Consider the following 19,095-nt stretch of genomic DNA (forward strand, 5'->3'; position numbering starts at 1 on the left):
CAGGTCTGCCTACGAAGATCCGTAGGCTCCAGAATAGTTCGGGGGGCCGTCGCCGTCACAGTCATGTTAGCGTGGCTCCTCTCTACCTAGGGCTTGCTGTGCTCCACTGTGTCCTTGCTCAGCCCCAGCTGGGAAGCGCCGGCCTCCTCCCAATCGGACAGATGGTAAGGTGGACAGAGCGCCAAGCCTGAAAGTCCACCCGTTCAGGACCCCCCGCCGCCTGCTCCTCCAGGCCCGGGGCTCAGGTCCAGCCTCCCGTCTCGCTGCAGCTCACCCCATCATCTCAGCGCTCTCATGCCAAACTGCGCCATACTACCCCGACCTAGCGTACAACCGCTGCGCCGCCCACAGCACCAACGGGTACGCATGCGGAAGCCGAGCGAGTCGTGACCCCGACCTCGGAAGCACAGCGCGGTTTCCGAGGCAACGGGCGCTGAGCCGGAGCCGGCGCCGCCACGCGCTCTCAGGCGCCTGCGCGTGGCGCTCCCGGCGCATCCCGGCCGGCCGCGCAGGCCCCGCCCTCTCCTGGGCGGGGCGGTCTCGCGACGGGAAGCGGAAGTGCGCACCGCTGCTGAGGGCCGAGGGCGGCGTGGGCGCGTCTCCGGTGTCCTGGCGCGTCTCTAGGTAGGGCTGGGCCTGCGGGGCTATCGCCTCGGTGCTGAGGATGCACTCGCGATTCGGCGCCGTCGCGGTCCCTGAGCCGCGTCTCCCTGACCGCTCGACCCCACAGCTGTGCGCCCTGCCTGTTCCCCCTGGCGCCACCCTGGCCCGACCCCTCTCTGGAAAGAGGCGTGTGGTTTCGGGTCCCCGGTGACCCTGTCTGTTGTCTCTCGGGGAGGCGTCCTCTGACCTCTGCACGTGCGTCTCCGAACTTGAGCGCCTTCCCCCAGTCACCCATCAGTCCTGAGCTGGGGCTCCAGTACCCGGCAAGCACCATGCCCTTGGGGGAAGAATGGCGGGTGGGATGATGCGTAGGTGGCTGAGAACATGGTTTGTCCTAGACGGCCAAGGAGGGGACAGAAACCTCTGTACTGGAGGGGGGATTCTAGCTGAGTTTCGAATAAGTACAAATTGAGAGGTGCTGTGGGCAAGAGGCCATTCATTATTGCAGCAGGAACGGTGCTTACCACATGTAGGTTTGAGACAGTTGGACATATTCTGGAAAATATAGGTTGATTAGAGTTGGGGTTGGCAGGAAGCTTGAGAGAATTGTGCTCACTCAGTCCTGTCTGACTGTGATTTTATGGACTATAGCCTGCCAGGTTCCTCTGTCCATGGGATATTCCCGGCAGCCAGGCTCCTCTATCCGTGGGATTTTTTCCGCAAGAAGACTGGAGTGGGTTGCTATTTTCTCCTCCAGGGGATCAAACCCATGTCTCTTGAGTCTCCTGAATTGCAGGAGGATTGTTTATCACTAAGCCACCAGGGAAGCCCCTTTGGGAGAACTAGGAACAACGAGATGTGATCAAATAAGTGATCAGATCTTAGTATTAAAAGAGTCATCTGACAGGTGTACTGGTGGTGGTCCGGGATGACTATGTGTGATAAGATGGCATTTGCAGTCATTTAGGGAAGAGAAGTTTTAGGACTGAAAATTTGGAAATGGTAGTGGGGAGAACTTGGAAGTGAGTTTGATGTGGGGAAAAGTGAGGTGGTATTTCAAGTGACTTCCACATTTTTGACTTGAGCACTTGAGACAATTCAGAGAATGGGAGGCAGGTCTGCAGCGTCAGGCTCCTCACCTCTCACCTCCCAAATGTATTATGCTCTGTGAGTCCTCGGTGTCTAGTGTGACCCTTGTGCTTTGTGCTCTGTTGCTGTTGTTTCTGAACCATGGCCTCCCAGCATCATGTGCTGTCTGACCTGCGCATGTTTGGACCTTGCTGTTGGGAGCTACCCCCTGCCCCACCACAGCTTCACACATTCTTTGTGTATTGATTTCCCCAGCATCTGCCATCTCTCAGGTCACTGGAGTGGCTTTCTCCCAACCTGGCCATTCCTCACTCTCAGAAATCTAGCAGTGCCTTCCTTAGTATGTTGTGTTCATGTAAAGCAGTGAGACCTCCTTGGTTGTGTCACACTGCTCATTGCCACACGTACTGCTTTCTGACTACCTTACCTCCCAGTTTCTTTGTGTAACTCCTAACCACTCAGCCTTCCAGACACAGAGATATCTAATCACTTCTGGCCGATGGATTTCTCACCTGAGAAATGAGAAGACCGAAGTAGGTGATGGCTGCGGTCACCTTCAGTTGTTACTATTCTGAGGTTCTGTCTACTCCCCGAGCCTGAATCAGTGGCATTCATGGGGCAGATTTTACTGTAAAGCTAATAAAGTTCAGACTTCAGAGTCCTCACTTTCATGGGCCCCTTCCAAGGCACTAGGAAGGGCCTCAGTGGTTTTTAGTTTATAATTGTGTGTGTGTTTTAAAGAAGGGCCTCAAATTATTAAGTTTCAGCCCCCCACAGTGCTTGGATCCCTTTAGTTACCTCCTATTGTCTTGGTTTTATGTTCCTTTACTTTCCCTTCCCCACCTCCCATTCCTCCTTGTGTGTGCTTCTTACTGAGGCTTGGAGAGAAGCCACTAGTCATAGCAAACACCCTTTTCCAGCAACACAAGAGACGTGGTGATGTCCACACATGGACGATTACAAAATTGGATTATATTCTTTGCACCCAAAGATGGAGAAGCTCTATACAGTCAGCAAAAACAAGGCTGGGAGCTGACTGTGGCTCAGATCATAAGTTTCTTATTGCAAAGTTCAGGCTTAAATTGAAGAAAGTAGGGAAAACTACTAGGCCATTCAGGTATGACCTAAATCAAATCCCTTACGATTATACAGTGGAAGTAACAAGTAGATTCAAGGGATTAGACCTGATGGATAAGAATGCCTGAAGAACAATGTACGGAGTTTTGTAACATTGTACACAAGGCGGTGATCACACCATCCTCAAGAAAAAGAAATGGAAAAAGGCAAATGGTTGTCTGAGGAGGCCTTACACGTAGCTGAGAAAAGAAAAGAAGTGAAAGGCAAAGGAGAAAAGGAAAGATATATTAATCCGAATGCAGAGTTCCAAAGACTAGGGAGCACAGATAAAGTGTTCCTAAGTGATCAATGCAAAGAAATAGATGAAAACAATAGAATGGAAAAGACTAGAGATCTCTTCAAGAAACCTAGAGATATCAAGGGAGCATTTCATGCAAAGATGGTCACAATAAAGGACAGAAACGGACCAAACAAAAGCAAAAGATATTAAGAAAAGGTGGCAAGAATCCACAGAAGAACTATACAAAAAAGATCTTAATGACCCAGATAACCACAATGGTGTGATCACTCATCTAGAGCCAGACATCCTGGAGTGTGAAGTCAAGTGGGCCTTAGGAAACATCACTACAAACAAATGTAATGGAGGTGATGGAATTCCAGCTGAACTATTTCACATCCTAAAAGATGATGCTGTGAAAGGGCTGCACTCAATATGCCAGCAAATTTGGAAAACTCAGCAGTGGTCACAGGACTGAAAAAGGTCAGTTTTCATTCCAGTCCCAAAGAAGTGAATGAAAGTCACTCAATCGTGTCCAACTGTTTGTGACCCCATAGACTATACAGTCCATGGAATTCTCCAGGCCAGAATACTGGAGTGGGTAACCTTTCCCTTCTCCAGTGTATCTTCCCAACCCAGGAATTGAAACCAAGTCTCCTGCATTGCAGGTGGATTCTTTACCAGCTGAGCTTAAAGGGAAGCCCCAAAGAAAGGCAGTGTGAAAGAATATTCAGACTCCTGCACAATTGCACTCATCTCTCATGCTAGCAAAGTAATGATCAAAATTCTCCAAGCTAGGCTTCATCAGTACATGAACCAAGAACTTCCAGATGTTCAAGCTGGATTTAGAAAAGGCAGAGGAACCAGAGATCTAATCGCCAACATTTGTTGGATCATAGAAAAAGCAAGAGAATTCCAGAAAAAACATCTGCTTCATTGACTATGCTAAAACATTTGATGGTGTGGATCACAAAAAAACTGTTGAAAATTCTTAGATGGGAATACCAGACCACCTTACCTGCCTCCTAGGAAACCTGTATGCAGGTCAAGAAGCAACAGTTAGAACTGGACATGGAACAGCAGACTGGTTCCAAATTGGGCAAGGAGTATGTCAAGGCTGTAATTGTCAGCCTGCTTATTTAACTTATATGCAGAGTACATTATGGAAAATGCCAGGCTGGATGAAGCACAAGCTGGAATCAAGATTGCTGGGAGAAATACTAATAACCTCAGATATGTAGGTGACACCACCCTTATGGCAGAAAGCTAGAGGAATTAAAGAGCCTCTTGATGCAAGTGAAACAGGAGAGTGAAAAAGCTGGTTTAAAACTCAACACTCAAAAAACTAAGATCATGGCATCTGGTCCCTTCATGTCCTGGCAAATAGATAGGGAAACAATGGAAACAGTGGTAGATTTTATTTTCTTGGGCTCCCAAATCACTGCAGATGGTGACTGCAACCATGAAATTAAAAAATGCTTGCTCCTTTGAAGGAAAAGTATTACAAGCCTAGACGGTGTATTAAAAAGTGAAGACATTGCCAAAGAAATCTGTATAGTCAAAGCTATGGTTTTTCCAGAAGTCATGTATGGATATGAAAGTTGGACTGTAAAGAAAGCTGAACACCACCTTTGAAGAATTGATATTTTCAAACTGTGGTGTTTGGCAAGACTCTTGAGAGGCCTTTGGATTACATGGAGATCAAACCATTCAACCCTGAAGGAAATCAGTTCTGAATATTTATTGGAAGGACTGAAGCTGAAACTCCAGTACTTTGGCTGCTGCTGCTAAGTTGCTTCAGTTGCGTCCGACTCTGCGTGATCCCATAGATGGCAGCCCACCAGCCTCCCGTCCCTGGGATTCTCCAGGCAAGAACACCAGAGTGGGTTGCCGTTTCCTTCTCCAATGTGTGAAAGTGAAAAGTGAAAGTGAAGTCACTTAGTTGTGTCTGACTCTTCGAGACCCCATGGACTGCAGCCTACCAGGCTCTCCTATGGGACCCTCCAGGCAAGAGTACTGGAGTGGGGTGCCATTGCCTTCTCCGATACTTCGGCTACCTGATGTAAAGAGCAAACTCATTTAGAAAAGATCCTGATGCTGGGAAAGATTTAAAGCAATAAAAGGGAGAGGCAGAGGGTGAGATGAATTGATAGCATCACTGACTCAATGAACATGAATTTGAGCAAACTCCCGTAAATAGTGAAGGACAGCATGCTATAGTCCATGGGGTGGCAAAGAGTCAGACATGACTTAGCAACTGAATAATGCCAAAAAGAAAATGTGAATGAGTGGGGCTGATCACATTCCTGTTGTAACATGGCTTTAGTTTGCTCTTGCACTATCTCACATGCTAGTAAAGTAATGCTCAAAATTCTCCAAGCCAGGCTTCAGCAATACATGAACTGTGAACTTCCTGATGTTCAAGCTGGTTTTAGAAAAGGCAGAGGAACCAGAGATCAAACTGCCAACATCCGCTGGATCATGGAAAAAGCAAGAGAGTTCCAGAAAAACATCTATTTCTGCTTTATTGAATATGCCAAAGCCTTTGACTGTGTGGATCACAATAAACTGTGGAAAATTCTGAAAGAGATGGGAATACCAGACCACCTGACCTGCCTCTTGAGAAATGTGTATGCAGGTCAGGAAGCAACAGTTAGAACTGGACATGGAACAACAGACTGGTTCCAAATAGGAAAAGGAGTACGCCAAGGCTGTATATTATCACCCTGCTTATTTAACTTATATGAAGAGTACATCATGAGAAACGCTGGACTGGAAGAAACACAAGCTGGAATCAAGATTGCCAGGAGAAATATCAATAACCTCAGATATGCAGATGACACCACCCTTATGACAGAAAGTGAAGAGGAACTAAAAAGCCTCTGGATGAAAGTGAAAGTGGAGAGTGAAAAAGTTGGCTTAAAGCTCAGCATTCAGAAGACGAAGATCATGGCATCCGGTCCCATCGCTTCACGGGAAATAGATGGGGAAACAGTGTCAGACTTTATTTTTTGGGGCTCCGAAATCACTGCAGATGGTGACTGCAGCCATGAAATTAAAAGACTCTTGCTCCTTGGAAGGAAAGTTATGACCAACCTAGATAGCATATTCAAAAGCAGAGACATTACTTTGCCAACAAAGGTCCATCTAGTCAAGGCTGTGGTTTTTTCCTGTGGTCATGTATGGATGTGAGAGTTGAACAGTGAAGAAGGCTGAGCACCGTAGAATTGATGCTTTTGAACTGTGGTGTTGGAGAAGACTCTTGAGAGTCCCTTGGACTGCAGGGTGATCCAGCCAGTCCATTCTGAAGGAGATCAGGTTCCTAGGATTTCTTTGGAAGGAATGATGCTAAAGCTGAAACTCCAATACTTTGGCCACCTCATGCGAAGAGTTGACTCATTGGAAAAGACTGATGCTGGGGGGGATTGGGGGCAGGAGGAGAAGGGGACGACAGAGGATGAGATGGCTGGATGGCATCACCGACTCGATGGACGTGACTCTGGGTGAACTCCGGGAGTTGGTGATGGACAGGGAGGCCTGGCGTGCTGCGATACATGGGGTTGTGAAGAGTCGGACACGACTGAGCAACTGAACTGAACTGAACTGACGAAGAACCGAGGTCAGAGATTGACAGCTGAGCTCAGGAGGCAGAACATTTGCAACAATATGTGTATTTGATTTGCTTCATTGCTGCTGCCTTGCCACCTCCTTCAAGAAAAGGTTGAAAGTAAGGGAAGTCCACTTCAATTCAGTTCAGTTCAGTCGCTCAGTCATGTCCGACTCTGCGACCCCATGAGTCACAGCACGCCAGGCCTCCCTGTCCATCACCAACTCCCGGAGTTCACCCAGACTCACGTCCAATGAGTCGGTGATGCCATCCAGCCATCTCATCCTCTGTCGTCCCCTTCTCCTCCTGCCCCCAATCTCTCCAAGCATCAGAGTCTTTTCCAATGAGTTAACTCTTCGCATGAGGTGGCCAAAGTATTGGAGTTTCAGCTTTAGCATCATTCCTTCCAAATAACATCCAGGGCTGATCTCCTTTAGAATGGACTGGCTGGATCTCCTTGCAGTCCAAGGGACTCTCAAGAGTCTTCTCCAACACCATAGTTCAAAAGCATCAATTCTTCGGCGCTCAGCTTTCTTTACAGTCCAACTCTCACATCCGTACATGACCACAGGAAAAACCATAGCCTTGACTAGATGGACCTTTGTTGGCAAAGTAATGTCTCTGCTTTTGAATATGCTATCTAGGTTGGTCATAACTTTCCTTCCAAGGAGTAAACCTCTTTTAATTTCATGGCTGCAGTCACCATCTGCAGTGAAGTCCACTTAATGAAGATCATAAAAGGAGCTCTTACCTCCACTGAAATTAGGATCACACACTGGGAATTCACTCAGAGAAATTAATTTCATCTTAATTAGTTTGAAAGTGAGGCATCCTTATACTATCAGTTACTTTTATAGAGGAACAAGTGGGAATAACTTTTACATTTTCATTTGTTTTTATAAGTAAATTTCTATTTCTTTGTAAGGTGTTCTGTTGGAAAAGTTTTCAGAGAATTAAAACATGTTACTTAAGGTTTAAATTATGTGGATCAGATCAGATCAGATCAGTCAGTCGTGTCCGACTCTTTGAGACCCCATGAATCACAGCACGCCAGGCCTCCCTGTCCATCACCAACTCCTGGAGTTCACTCAGACTCATGTCCATCGAGTCGGTGATGCCATCCAGCCATCTCATCCTCTGTCGTCCCCTTCTCCTCCTGCCCCCAATCCCTCCCAGCATCAGAGTCTTTTCCAATGAGTCAACTCTTCGCATGAGGTGGCCAAAGTACTGGAGCTTCAGCTTTAGCATCATTCCTTCCAAAGAAATCCCAGGGCTGATCTCCTTGCAGTCCAAGGGACTCTCAAGAGTCTCCTCCAGCACCACAGTTCAAAAGCATCAATTCTTCGGCGCTCAGCCTTCTTCACTGTTCAACTCTCACATCCATACATGACCACAGGAAAAACCATAACCTTGACTAGATGAACCTTTGTTGGCAAAGTGATGTCTCTGCTTTTGAATATGCTATCTAGGTTGGTCATAACTTTCCTTCCAAGGAGTAAGCGTCTTTTAATTTCATGGCTGCAGTCACCATCTACTAAAGGATTTTATAGTACTAGTTTAAAATCCGCCAAACTGAGAGGTAAACCGTCGTCTTACTTGAGCAAATGAAGTCAGTGGTGTACAAAGAGTGATTTCTTTTCAGTCAGCCAGTAAGTCAGGGCCATTACTAGCTGAAAAGCCCAGTCCTCCACACCCTTTTCCTTATAAACAAGTTTTAGCCAAGGAGTCCGTTGATGTCAGCTCTTATTGTGGAATACCTGCTCTTAAACACACACCTGCCCAGCTGCACGCCCACGTGCACACTGGGCTCTGGAAGGTACACAGCAGTGATGGATGCTCTCCATGTCAGTACTTTAGCTCGGATAATTAGCCCAGTACAGATTCATGTAAGTTACTTTAAGTCATGAGTGGTAAAGTGGTTGGCCGTCAGGACAAGGGGATACTAGCTTGAACAGCAGAGTTTTCTGGATAATTTAATTTTGGATTTTTTCTCATTAAGGAGAAAAATCTCACATTTAGAATGGAAGTCTGTCTAAAATAAAGGATTTGTCTGCTTTCTTAAAAAAATTTTTTTTTGCCACACTATGTTCTGAAGGAGATCAGTCCTGGGATTTCTTTGGAAGGAATGATGCTAAAGCTGAAACTCCAGTACTTTGGCCACCTCATGCGAAGAGTTGACTCATTGGAAAAGACTCTGATGCTGGGAGGGATTGGGGGCAGGAGGAGAAGGGGACGACAGAGGATGAGATGGCTGGATGGCATCACCGACTCGTTGGACGTGAGTCTGAGTGAACTCCGGGAGTTGGTGATGGACAGGGAGGCCTGGCGTGCTGCGATTCATGGAGTCGCAAAGAGTTGGACACGACTGAGCGACTGATCTGATCTGATCTGATGTAGCTTATGAGATTTTAGTTCCCGAAACAGTGACTGAACCTGGGTCCCCTGCATTGGAATTGCAGTCTTCACCACTGAGCCATCATTCCCTGCTTTCTTAATAGAAGGTGCTAACTGTGATAGGAATTTTCCCTAATCCCTGTGATATGACCTCAAGTAAACATTGTAAACACACCGTGTTAATGATGAGAATAGTGTTAGGGCTTGTTAAGGCGCATGCGCCGGTTTTCCCTGCTGTGTATGTGGCGTTTTTCTGTCCCCTGGGTTTCCTGGGTCCACTGTCAGAGGTTCTGACCCTTGTCAGCATGGGCACGCCTGTCTCGTGCCCTTTCCATTACTGTGGACTTTGAGCTAATTGTTAGAATTATGCAGAAGAGTGATTCACAGATGATAATTCAGAGCCCGAGAAGTCTCTTATGAATAAATTACTTCAGTTTTACTTATGAATTTTGAAACTTACATTGGAGTCTTATTCTGAATTCTGGATCAATGAGGCATAAGTTTTTATAGGTGGCAGGCATTTCCCTTTTCTGCGTTTATTGACCTGTAAGGCGCTTTGTAAAGCTGCAGTCAGGTAGCCTCTTGGTGTCCCTACAGTCCCACTGGTCCGTTAGGCCCCCTGGGGCTGGGAGCACCTCCAGAAAGGAGCGCTGTAGCTATGCGCACCCCAGGGCTGGCTCTGCCAGTGGTGGTCTTCCCTGCGGGCCCAGCCGCCACCAGATCTCTGAAGTGTGCTGTTCGGGGTGGGCAGCCCCTCGTGAGAGGAGCTGGCTGTGCTGTTACTGTCTATGACCTCAGCAGGTTACTCAGTGCACACTGCTGACTGCCCCTGGCCGCCAGCTCTTCCTGCCTTCTTTGCTGGCATGCAGGCCTCGCTGTGGAGCCTGAACAAAACCACACAGTGCACCAGTGGGGCTGGAGGGGGCGTCCACTGTGGGCACCGGTTCAGTGTACGGCCTGGTGCGTTCGGACATGTCTGCACACACCCAGGTCTGCTTCTTTCCTGACAGACCCTGAGCCTTTGCTCCTTTCAAGGTGCACGTCTTACAAGTCTGTCTTGTTCGTTGCTGTGTCCGCAGCTGCGGGACCTCATGCCTTCGGTGTACTGGGGGGAAGGGGCTACAGAGGCTCTCTTTAGCCTCTTTGTCTTGCAATACGACACAGGGCTTTGCATCCCTCCAGAGCTGGAGTTCTTCCCGGCAAGAGAGGGCTTTGGATGTCTCGCCTGCCTCCATCCCTCTTCCACAGCACAGGCAAGGCAGTGCTTCCAAAATACACTTGCTGAAGAGCTTTACACGACACCTGCTTCCCCTCAGAACCCAGTGTGCATGCGTGTGTGGGTGTGGAAGCCGCTGTCACAGCAGCCTCCTACCACATCTGTCCATACTCTTCCCTCCAGCAGAGGCTCTGCCAGGCCCAGGGGTTTGGGTTTTTTTTGTCCCCCATTTTCTGTGTTGAAGAATACATTTATAATATGCTACATAAAGTTGCAGGTTAAAGTACGTAATAGAACAGATATTTTAAGCACCTTAGAAACATGGATTTAATATAAAAAGACACCCTAGGATCTAAATAAAGGCATCCCTGTCACTCCTGCCTCGTGCCTCCCGCCCGCCTGCCCTCACGCTCCCTCTGGCTGTGCCGCCCGCCCCGTCTGCCTTTGTCAGGACCCTTGGCACGCCCTTCGTCAGGTGGACGCCCTTCCTCAGGTGCATCCCCTTTCCTCAGGTGCATCCCCTTCCTTAGTGGCATCCCTTTCCTCAGGTGGCATCCTGTTCCTCAGGTGTATCCCCTTCCTCAGGTGCATCCCCTTCCCCAGGTGCATCCCTTCCCCAGGTGCATCCCTTCCTCAGGTGGCCCTTGCGGATCCCAGGATGGGTTGTGTCTTCCTGCTGAGCATCTCACGCTGTCTGCTTTTGTCTGTCTGGAAGTGATGCCCCGTGACGACCGCTTGCTGGGGCTTTTCCTGCCAGCGTGTAAGCTGCCGAAGGCAGGGCCCTGTCTGTCTTGGTTGGCTCACGTCTGCTGGAGTGGCGATAAGGGTGCTGGCTTGGCCCATGGTTCTGCGTCCTGTGTGGGGCCTCTGCCGCGGAGACCCGCCTGGGAGCCGCCGCCCAGGGCTGCCCTGAGGCTGCGCTCGTGAATTCTGGTGAACCCTGAGCAGCTGCCGTGTCTTGTCTGGCCTGGGACACATTTTCATCTCTGAAATTTCAGTCCTTTTTCTTAAACCCTGCTGTGTAGTAAGGGTCCCTGTAAGTTCCTCTTTTTAGCTGGGGCTCTCGGGGAGAAGAGGAGAGAGTGGACCTCAGACCCTCCACTTCAAGCTCTGGGGGCCTCATGAGGGGGCGCGGGCTCAGGCGGCAGGCTCCCGCTGAGAGCAGTTACCCAAGACTCAGACATGAAGCTAGGGCAAAGGAGGACTGTGCATTCTTCCCCGAATCCTAGGCCATTTCCAAGAGTTACATCTTAGATAATTCAGTTTTCTAAGAGAATGTCCATCTCTCTTTTAATTTGCTGTCTACTCTTGATGCAGCCCAAATATGATGATACATGTTAATTTGTAGATTTTTGTCTTGTAGAGACACTATTTTTGTCTGATACAGATCTATCAAGAGGTTATGGTTTTATTTTATTTATTTTTTGGTGGTCAAAATAAATTTTAATGTAAAAACTGACATAAAATATAGAAATATGTATGTAGAGGAGAAAACAAAATCCAGTTATATTCTATTTTTAAGGGACGTGTGACAATGAAAACACTACTATACATAAAATAGGCAACTAATGAGAACCTACTGTATAGCACAGGGAACTCTACTTAATACTCAATGCTCCTTAGCTTTGTAATTGTTTGGTATATCTATTCCAATCCCTTGGGTTTGAATCCCATTGAGAGGTTATGGTTTTATATCTGTAGAATATTAATCTAATCTGTCTCCAGCTTTAAAAAGCTCAACTTAGCCAGCCGGCTCTTCAGATATGTTCGTGACCAGCTTCCTGTCTTACAGTCTCCCTCACCGATTGGCCTTTGCACAGGTGTTGTCTCTTCACCTTTGACTGTTATGCCTTGAACCTCTGGGTGTACCTCACGCAGCCACAACTGCTGGTACTGGTTGTCCTGCAAACACTGTTCTGTGGGGTGTTTGCCCTGGGCTGTCGTGGGTCTGTGGGGGGTGTGCTGTGGGCTGTCAGTGCTCCATGGGGGTGTGCCCGGGGCTGTCCATGGTCCATGGGTGTGTGCCCGGGGCTGTCATGGGTCCATGAGGAGTGTGCCGGGGCTGTCATGAATCCATGGGGAGTGTGCCGGGGCTGTCGTGGGTCCATGGAGGTGTGCCTGGGGCTGTATGTGGTCCTTGGGTATGTGCCCAGAGCTGTCATGGGTCCGTGGGAAGTGTGCCAGGGCTGTCATGGGTCGATGGGGTGTGTGCCCGGGGCTGTAGTGGATCTGTGGGGAGTGTGCCCGGGGCTGTCTGTGGTCCATGGGATGTGTGCCCGGGGCTGTCGTGGGTCCGTGGGGTGTGTGCCCGGGGCTGTCGTGGGGCCGTGGGGTGTGTGCCTGGGGCTGTCGTGGGTCCGTGGGGAGTGTGCCCGGGGCTGTTGTGGGTCTGTGGGGAGTGTGCCCGGGGCTGTCGTGGGGCCGCGGGGTGTGTGCCTGGGGCTGTTCATGGTCCATGGGGGCGTGCCCAGGGCTGTCGTGGGCCCACTGTCCTGTGTTCTGAGTGACCTCCGTGCATCACTTTTGATCGCTCAGTGGCAGGTAGGGGTGTGTGTGTTTTTTGCTGAGGCCTGCCTCTCCGTTTCTCTGTGTTGTCAGTAGAAAGATGGTAAATAAAGGAGTTTCTGGGTTTCTCGCATCTTCTCTCCAGGCCTCAGTTACTCGTCACCCCAGACTTCGGGACTGAGCTGGATGTGACCGAGGAGGCTTCCCCGTGGTCCGCCTTTGCAGCCCCTGCCCCGCCCCGCCTGTGCACCTGTGAGGCTCCTTCCTAAACTCTCCTGCCCTGACGCCTTCTCTCCAAGTCAGACTCTGGCTTGTAGTCTTGCTTTGCCTACAGCTGAGTCTGTAAACTTGTTGGTTCCTGGTTTCTCTTTATATCCCTGCCCTGTGATGCCTTCATCTGTCTACTCCCTCACAGATGCTTGCCAGGCCTCACGTACCTGACTCTGCTGGGTGTTAGGGATCTGATGGGGTGACACCTGCCCCGAGGCCCACAGTGATGGGCGGGATCCCCAGATTCTCCTTTGGGAAGTAAGACTCCTCCCTGATGAGAATAACTTTTGTTTTATTTCCAAACAGTAGTTATCTAGGTAATGGCAGTTTCCTGTATAATTTGCAGGTAGAATAAGTAAAACTTTATATATGTGTATGTGTGTGTATATATGTAATTTTACAATGTGTGTTTTATATATTTATATATATTTGCAGTCATCTCAAAAACTACCTTTAAAGAATGTAAATCCTTAGTATATGCTTTTAGAAATAAAAAAAACAGAAGAAAGTTATTGAACAGGTAATATTGACATATTCTCTTTTTAAGCATTTCTTTTCACACCACACACTGCATTGATGGCAGGTTAACCCTGCATTCATGCTTTGGGGACCTGAAATGCCAGAAGGCATCCTCTAATGTCCCAAGTTCCCAAATCTTTACCGATCCAAAATTTTCTTTGTAAATACCATGTAAATTTCTTTGTAAATTTACCATTCTTTGTAAATTCCTGAGGTAATTTGTGATTCAAACTGTGAGAAATTGGCAGTGTAAAATACAGGAAAAACCAGTACCTGTTTAAAAAAATAGTGAGCTTTTTACTACTGAAGTAAGCAAGGAAGAAAATCATTTGAATGAAATCCAAGCAGAGGCAGAACCCAACTTCTTGCAAAATAAAGAGGAGAGTGTTTCAAGAAACTCCGTGTTGTCACTTGCAGTTTTAGTAGAAAAATGCTTGAAACAAAAATGTCTTTTTACTAGTCAGGGAAAGCAGCCAAGGCAAACGAGGCAGGGCTGCCGGACAAATGGCCGAGTCTGTGGGTGGGAGAGGCGGCCGCCTGGAGCCTGCCCACCTGCGCGCCTCCTTGCGGGCTTGGCGGCCGGGTCCTCAGGCCCCACATGGCCGAGGAAGAAGCCGGTCTCCTTTCACAGCAGAGAAAGAGTCAGACTCCCGCTGGGTGAGCTCTGCCTTGGGTCCTCTCATCATCTACAAACCTTTCCTTTTTTTTAAAAAAATTCCATTTTGGTTTTGTCCAGTCTGACAGCCCTTCTTTGTGTTCTGAAACATATCGCCTTCCCGCCAGGCCCAGCGGCCTGCCTGGGAGTGACCTTGTGGTTGAGGGGGTTGCTCTGTGAAGTCCGTCTTCTGCATCAGAAACATGCATAGCTGCCCAGGCCAGTCCAGTGCCCCAGGAGGCTGCAGTGCTTGGGCGTGTGGGCCCATCATGTCTGAGCTTCTGGGACGGCCTCACTCAGTCTCAGCTCCAGTGTGCTGTTTGTGTCCACTCGGCTTTTAGGTATTCTTTATTATGGTTGTGTAGTCACTAAGTCGTGTCCGACTCTTTGTGACCCCGTGGACTATAGTCTGCCAGTCTCCTCTGTCCATGGTATTCTCCAGACAAGAATACTGGAGTGGGTTGCCATTTCCATCTCTAGGGTGTCTTCCTGATCCAGGGATCGAACCCATGTCTCCTGCATTGGCAGGCAGATTCTTTACTGCTGAGCCACCAGTGAAAAGTTCAGTCATGGCCGACTCTTTGCGACGCTGTGGACTGTAGCCCACCATGCTGCTCTGTCCATGGATTTCTCCAGGCAAGGCAAGAATACTGGAGTGGTTAGCCATTCCCCTCTCCAGAGGATCTTCCCAACCCGAGGCTTGAACCCATGTCTTCTATATTGCAGGTGGATTCTTTACTGTCTGAGGCACCAGGGAAGCCCTATGTTTATTATTAGTAGCAATTAAGTAGATAGTTTTAAATTCTGTTAGAGGCCACTGTCCGTTAACAGGTGTACATTCTTAGAAGGGAATCCACAAGGGGGCCTTTTCCCAGCCTAGTAATTTGCTTATCATTCCTTCATTTGTGAAATAGGGCTTATAATTTTTATCTACCAGGGTGGTTTTGAAGAGTGGAGACGTGTGTTTTGAGTGCCCAGTGCTGTCTGGCAGGCGGTGGGCAGGAGCTGGTTCTGCTCTGTGGGGGCAGCTGGGGTGGCTGCCCTCAGCCCCTGGCCTGAGAGAGGGCCATTTCCTCTCTGCTGTTGTTTGCATGATAAGGATTCTTTTGTTTTGTTTTATCAGAGGACATGAAGCCTTGATGAGAAGAATAGGCTGTTGAGATAAAAGATGTCTGACCACAGATGGGTGTCTTTTACGATGTGCAGGGACATCATACTCATATAAAGGACTGTGCTTAAATATTTTTTTTTCCAGATTGTGAATTCTAACTCTTCGAACTATTTTGTGTATTTTTACGTTTTAGAACAGATGGTTTTTCATCTAAAGTCAATCAGTGATCATCTCAAATGTTGAGGATACTTGGCCTAGAGAATTTTCACATAGTCTTTTTAACACCTTTATTGAGATATATTGATGTGCGGGAATCTTCGAGCCTGTGTTCACCTGTGAAATTGCCCCACAGCCAAGGTAGTGAACATGTCTGTCACTTTGCCTCTGCAGCGTCAGCACCCCCTCCTGCCCCACCACAGACGACCCCAGGGCTCTGGGCCCTGCAGCAGCTCAGGCGGCTAGGCGTTGACAGCGGCGTGCATGCCTTGGTCCAGCTTCTTTCACTCAGCAAAATTATTTTGAGAAACATCAGTGTTGAATGTATCAGTTTTACATTTTAAGTTTTCAAAATTAACTTCTATTTGCACTCCTAGATGGGAAGCATTACTTCTTTGAAACTATTAACCTGTTGTCAAACTTTGTTGAGAGATCTCTTGAATAACAGTCATAGTGAAAATCTTGAGAGAGCCCTGCCCTGCACTGTCCTGGTCAAAGCCCGACTCAGCACCTCACTCGGGCCCAGCCCCGTGGGTGTGTGCGAGAAGGGCACTCGGGCTCCTGAGGGCATGGCATGCCCTTTGTTATGATGGGGACAGAGGGAATGTGAAACTTGGACTGTTTGCTTGGAGAGGCGCCATGTGTCTGATGGTGACACCATATTTACTCATTTCTTTTCCTTTTTAGATCCTTCCCAGGAGTTCCATTATGGGTGTGAGAGGTTTGCATGGGTTTGTGGCAAGTAGCTGCCCACATGTATGTACGGTAGTAAACTTCAAGGAGCTGGCAGAGCGCCACCGGAGCCAGCACCCCGGAGGGACGCCCACCATTGTGGTCGACGCCATGTGCTGCCTCAGGTACTGGTACACACCGGAGTCCTGGGTCTGCGGCGGACAGTGGCGGGAATACTACTCTTCTTTGCGAGAATTCGTGAGGACTTTCACCGCTGTCGGCATCAAGCTGATCTTCTTCTTCGACGGCATGGTGGAGCAGTCCAAGAGAGGCGAGTGGGTGAAGCGCAGACTCAAGAATAACAGGGAGATAGCCAAGATCTTCCACTACATCAAGTCCCGCAGGGAGCAGCCGGGCAGGAACATGTTCTTCACCCCCTCGGGGCTGGCCATATTTACGCGGTTTGCTTTGAAGGCCCTGGGTCAGGAAACTCTGTGCTCGTTACAGGAGGCCGACTATGAGGTGGCCTCCTATGGCTTCCAGAACAACTGTCTTGGGATTCTTGGAGAAGACACTGACTACTTAATCTATGACACCTGTCCCTATTTTTCCATCAGCGAGCTCTCCCTGGACAGTCTGGACACCGTCATGCTCTGCCGGGAGAAGCTCTGTCAGAGCCTCGGGCTCCACCTGGCCGACCTGCCTCTGCTGGCCTGCCTGCTTGGCAATGACGTCATCCCAGAAGGCATGTTCGAGAGCTTTCGGTACAAATGCTTGACTTCCTATGCCTCTGTGAGAGAGAGCTGTGACAGAAAAGGTAACGTTATCTTAGCTGTAGCAGACCACATATCTAAAGTTCTTCGGTTGCATCAAGGTGAGAAAAAGCTGGAAGAGATGCTACCTTTGGGACCAAACAAAGCTCTTTTTTATAAAGGAGTAGCGTCGTATCTTTTGCCAGGACAGAAATCTCCATGGTTTATCCAAAAACCTGAAGATGTAGTAACTTTGGACAAGCAGGTACTATCCATGAGTTCAGATCCTGAATCTAAGCAAGAGTTTCCCATGTGTATGGACTCTGAATCCAAGCAGAAATTACCTGTGGGTACAGACCCTGAATTTAACCTAGAAGCACCCATGTGTACAAACACTGAAGTTAAACAAGAAGACCCTGTAAATGTGGGGCCTGAAGCCAAGCATCAAGTAACTGTGGTTTTGGATCCTGAAATCTTAAAGGTAGGTGGACATGCCCACCCGAATGTAATATGTCATGATTGAAAATGTACCCAGTGAATATCTATTGACTGCCTGCAGTGGTTAAGACACAGTGGGGGCCACAGAGCCGAACCCTTGAGTTTAGCTAGGAGCTTCACAATACATGTGAAAACCTGCGTTGTGAGCTCTGTCTCGTGTTGTTCCATGGCTGTTACAGAGTGCTAGGGATTTGAAAGAGAGTCATCACTGTGGGTTAAGGACAGAGAGAAGTCCCCAGAGGAGTAGTTACAACTGGAGCCAGGCCTTCCTGGGCCCGAGGTTGCTGTGAACAGGCAAAGATGGGACCTGTGCTCTCAGCAGAGCCCTGGGACAAGTAGCTGAGGCCTGGGGTGTGAAGGGCTAAGTAAGGAGAAGATAATTGGGAAGGACAGACGCAGCCAGATGGTGGATATTCCTGCATGCCACCCTAGGGATTTGAATGTAGTCCGTAAAATGATACAGAGCCTTGATAGTTTTGAAGGAGGGCCACTGTTCATGAACTGCCTGTTCCGTGTAGGTTAGTTGCAGTGTAGCTATTATCTCATTGAAACCTCTCGTTATCCTTGGGTTACAGAGGAGTTGCGTGTGGACACTAATGCCCTGAGGCATCTCAGCAAGCACAGAGCTAATTAGGACTTTACTCACAGCTTTTCATTGTTCTTGCATTGAGTCACCATCTTTCCAAGTTAAAAACCTGGGAACATCTCTCCCATATTTCATCAACAGTCTCTCTTAAGTCTTGTTACTTTGATCTGTTCAGTGGCTCTTACCACCCTGGGCTCTCACCACCCTGTGTGGATGACTGTAGATGTCTGAGAACTCTTCCTAAACAGACTTTGGCCCCTTGCAGCCCCTTTGTCATGCTGCACGCAGAAATAAAGCCCTGATTTGCATTTGCTAGCTCTTCGGAGGGAAGCGGTGACCTGCACAGAGAGGGCCGCTGTCCCGGCTGCTGCCTGCTGCTCCAGCCGTACCTGCCCCTCCTGCCTGCCCCTCTCCCGGATGGCCCTCCGGCCCCTCCGCTGGTCGGTGCCTGCTGGGTTTCCCCATCACACCCAGAGAGGCCGCCCACCCTGTGTGAGAGACCGATGTTTGCCGCAGGTGCCTCCGGAATGTCCTCTCTGGTTCAGTCTTTCCTTCCAGACCAGGTGATCCTGTGAGGGCCTGGCCGTGTTGGTTCTTGTCCTGCCCTGCCGCGGTCTCAGGGAGCGTCCTCTACCTCTTCTGTCTCTACGCTCTCTGTCAGTGACTTCTCCCCTCCGTCCTGCACAGCTGCAAGGAGTCTTCCCTCTCTCTGTCACATGCCTTGTAGCAGAGGGGGTAGCTTCTTATTGTAGGAAATTATAGTGAGAGGTAGAATATGGTACATGTTTCAAGAGAGTTATAGGTGAAAAAGTATTAAGAAATTTATTCTACCTGGAAACATTCTTAACTGCTTTTTAGAGGGAAAAGAATGTGAGTGGACATTGGAGGAGGGTTGGAGGCGGACCTGCACGTGGAGGTCCCGACGAGCAGTGGGAGGTGGGTGGAACGTGTCAGCTTGGAGACAGGCGGGCCTCAGCGCAGCCCGAGGAGAAAGGTGAGCAGAGGCAGGACAGGGAGCCCAGTCTGCGCTTGGCTTCCATGCTCAGTG

At 48.8% G+C, this 19,095-nt stretch overlaps 1 protein-coding gene across 2 annotated transcripts in view; it reads left to right on the top strand.

Annotated features, from left to right (window-relative positions):
* Window positions 1-520: 520 nt before the first annotated feature.
* The window catches only part of FAM120B (family with sequence similarity 120 member B), a 66,464-nt gene continuing 47,889 nt past the window's right edge, over window positions 521-19,095 (top strand). For both annotated transcript variants that reach the window (XM_070377087.1, XM_070377088.1), the window contains exons 1-2: window positions 521-624; window positions 16,227-17,444. In XM_070377087.1, coding sequence (XP_070233188.1) covers window positions 16,248-17,444 — 1,197 coding nt within the window. In that variant the 5' untranslated portion in view covers window positions 521-624; window positions 16,227-16,247. The remainder of the gene's footprint in view (window positions 625-16,226; window positions 17,445-19,095) is intronic.

Source organism: Bos mutus, chromosome 9 (assembly GCF_027580195.1).
Source record: "Bos mutus isolate GX-2022 chromosome 9, NWIPB_WYAK_1.1, whole genome shotgun sequence".
Taxonomy (NCBI): Eukaryota; Metazoa; Chordata; class Mammalia; order Artiodactyla; family Bovidae; genus Bos; species Bos mutus.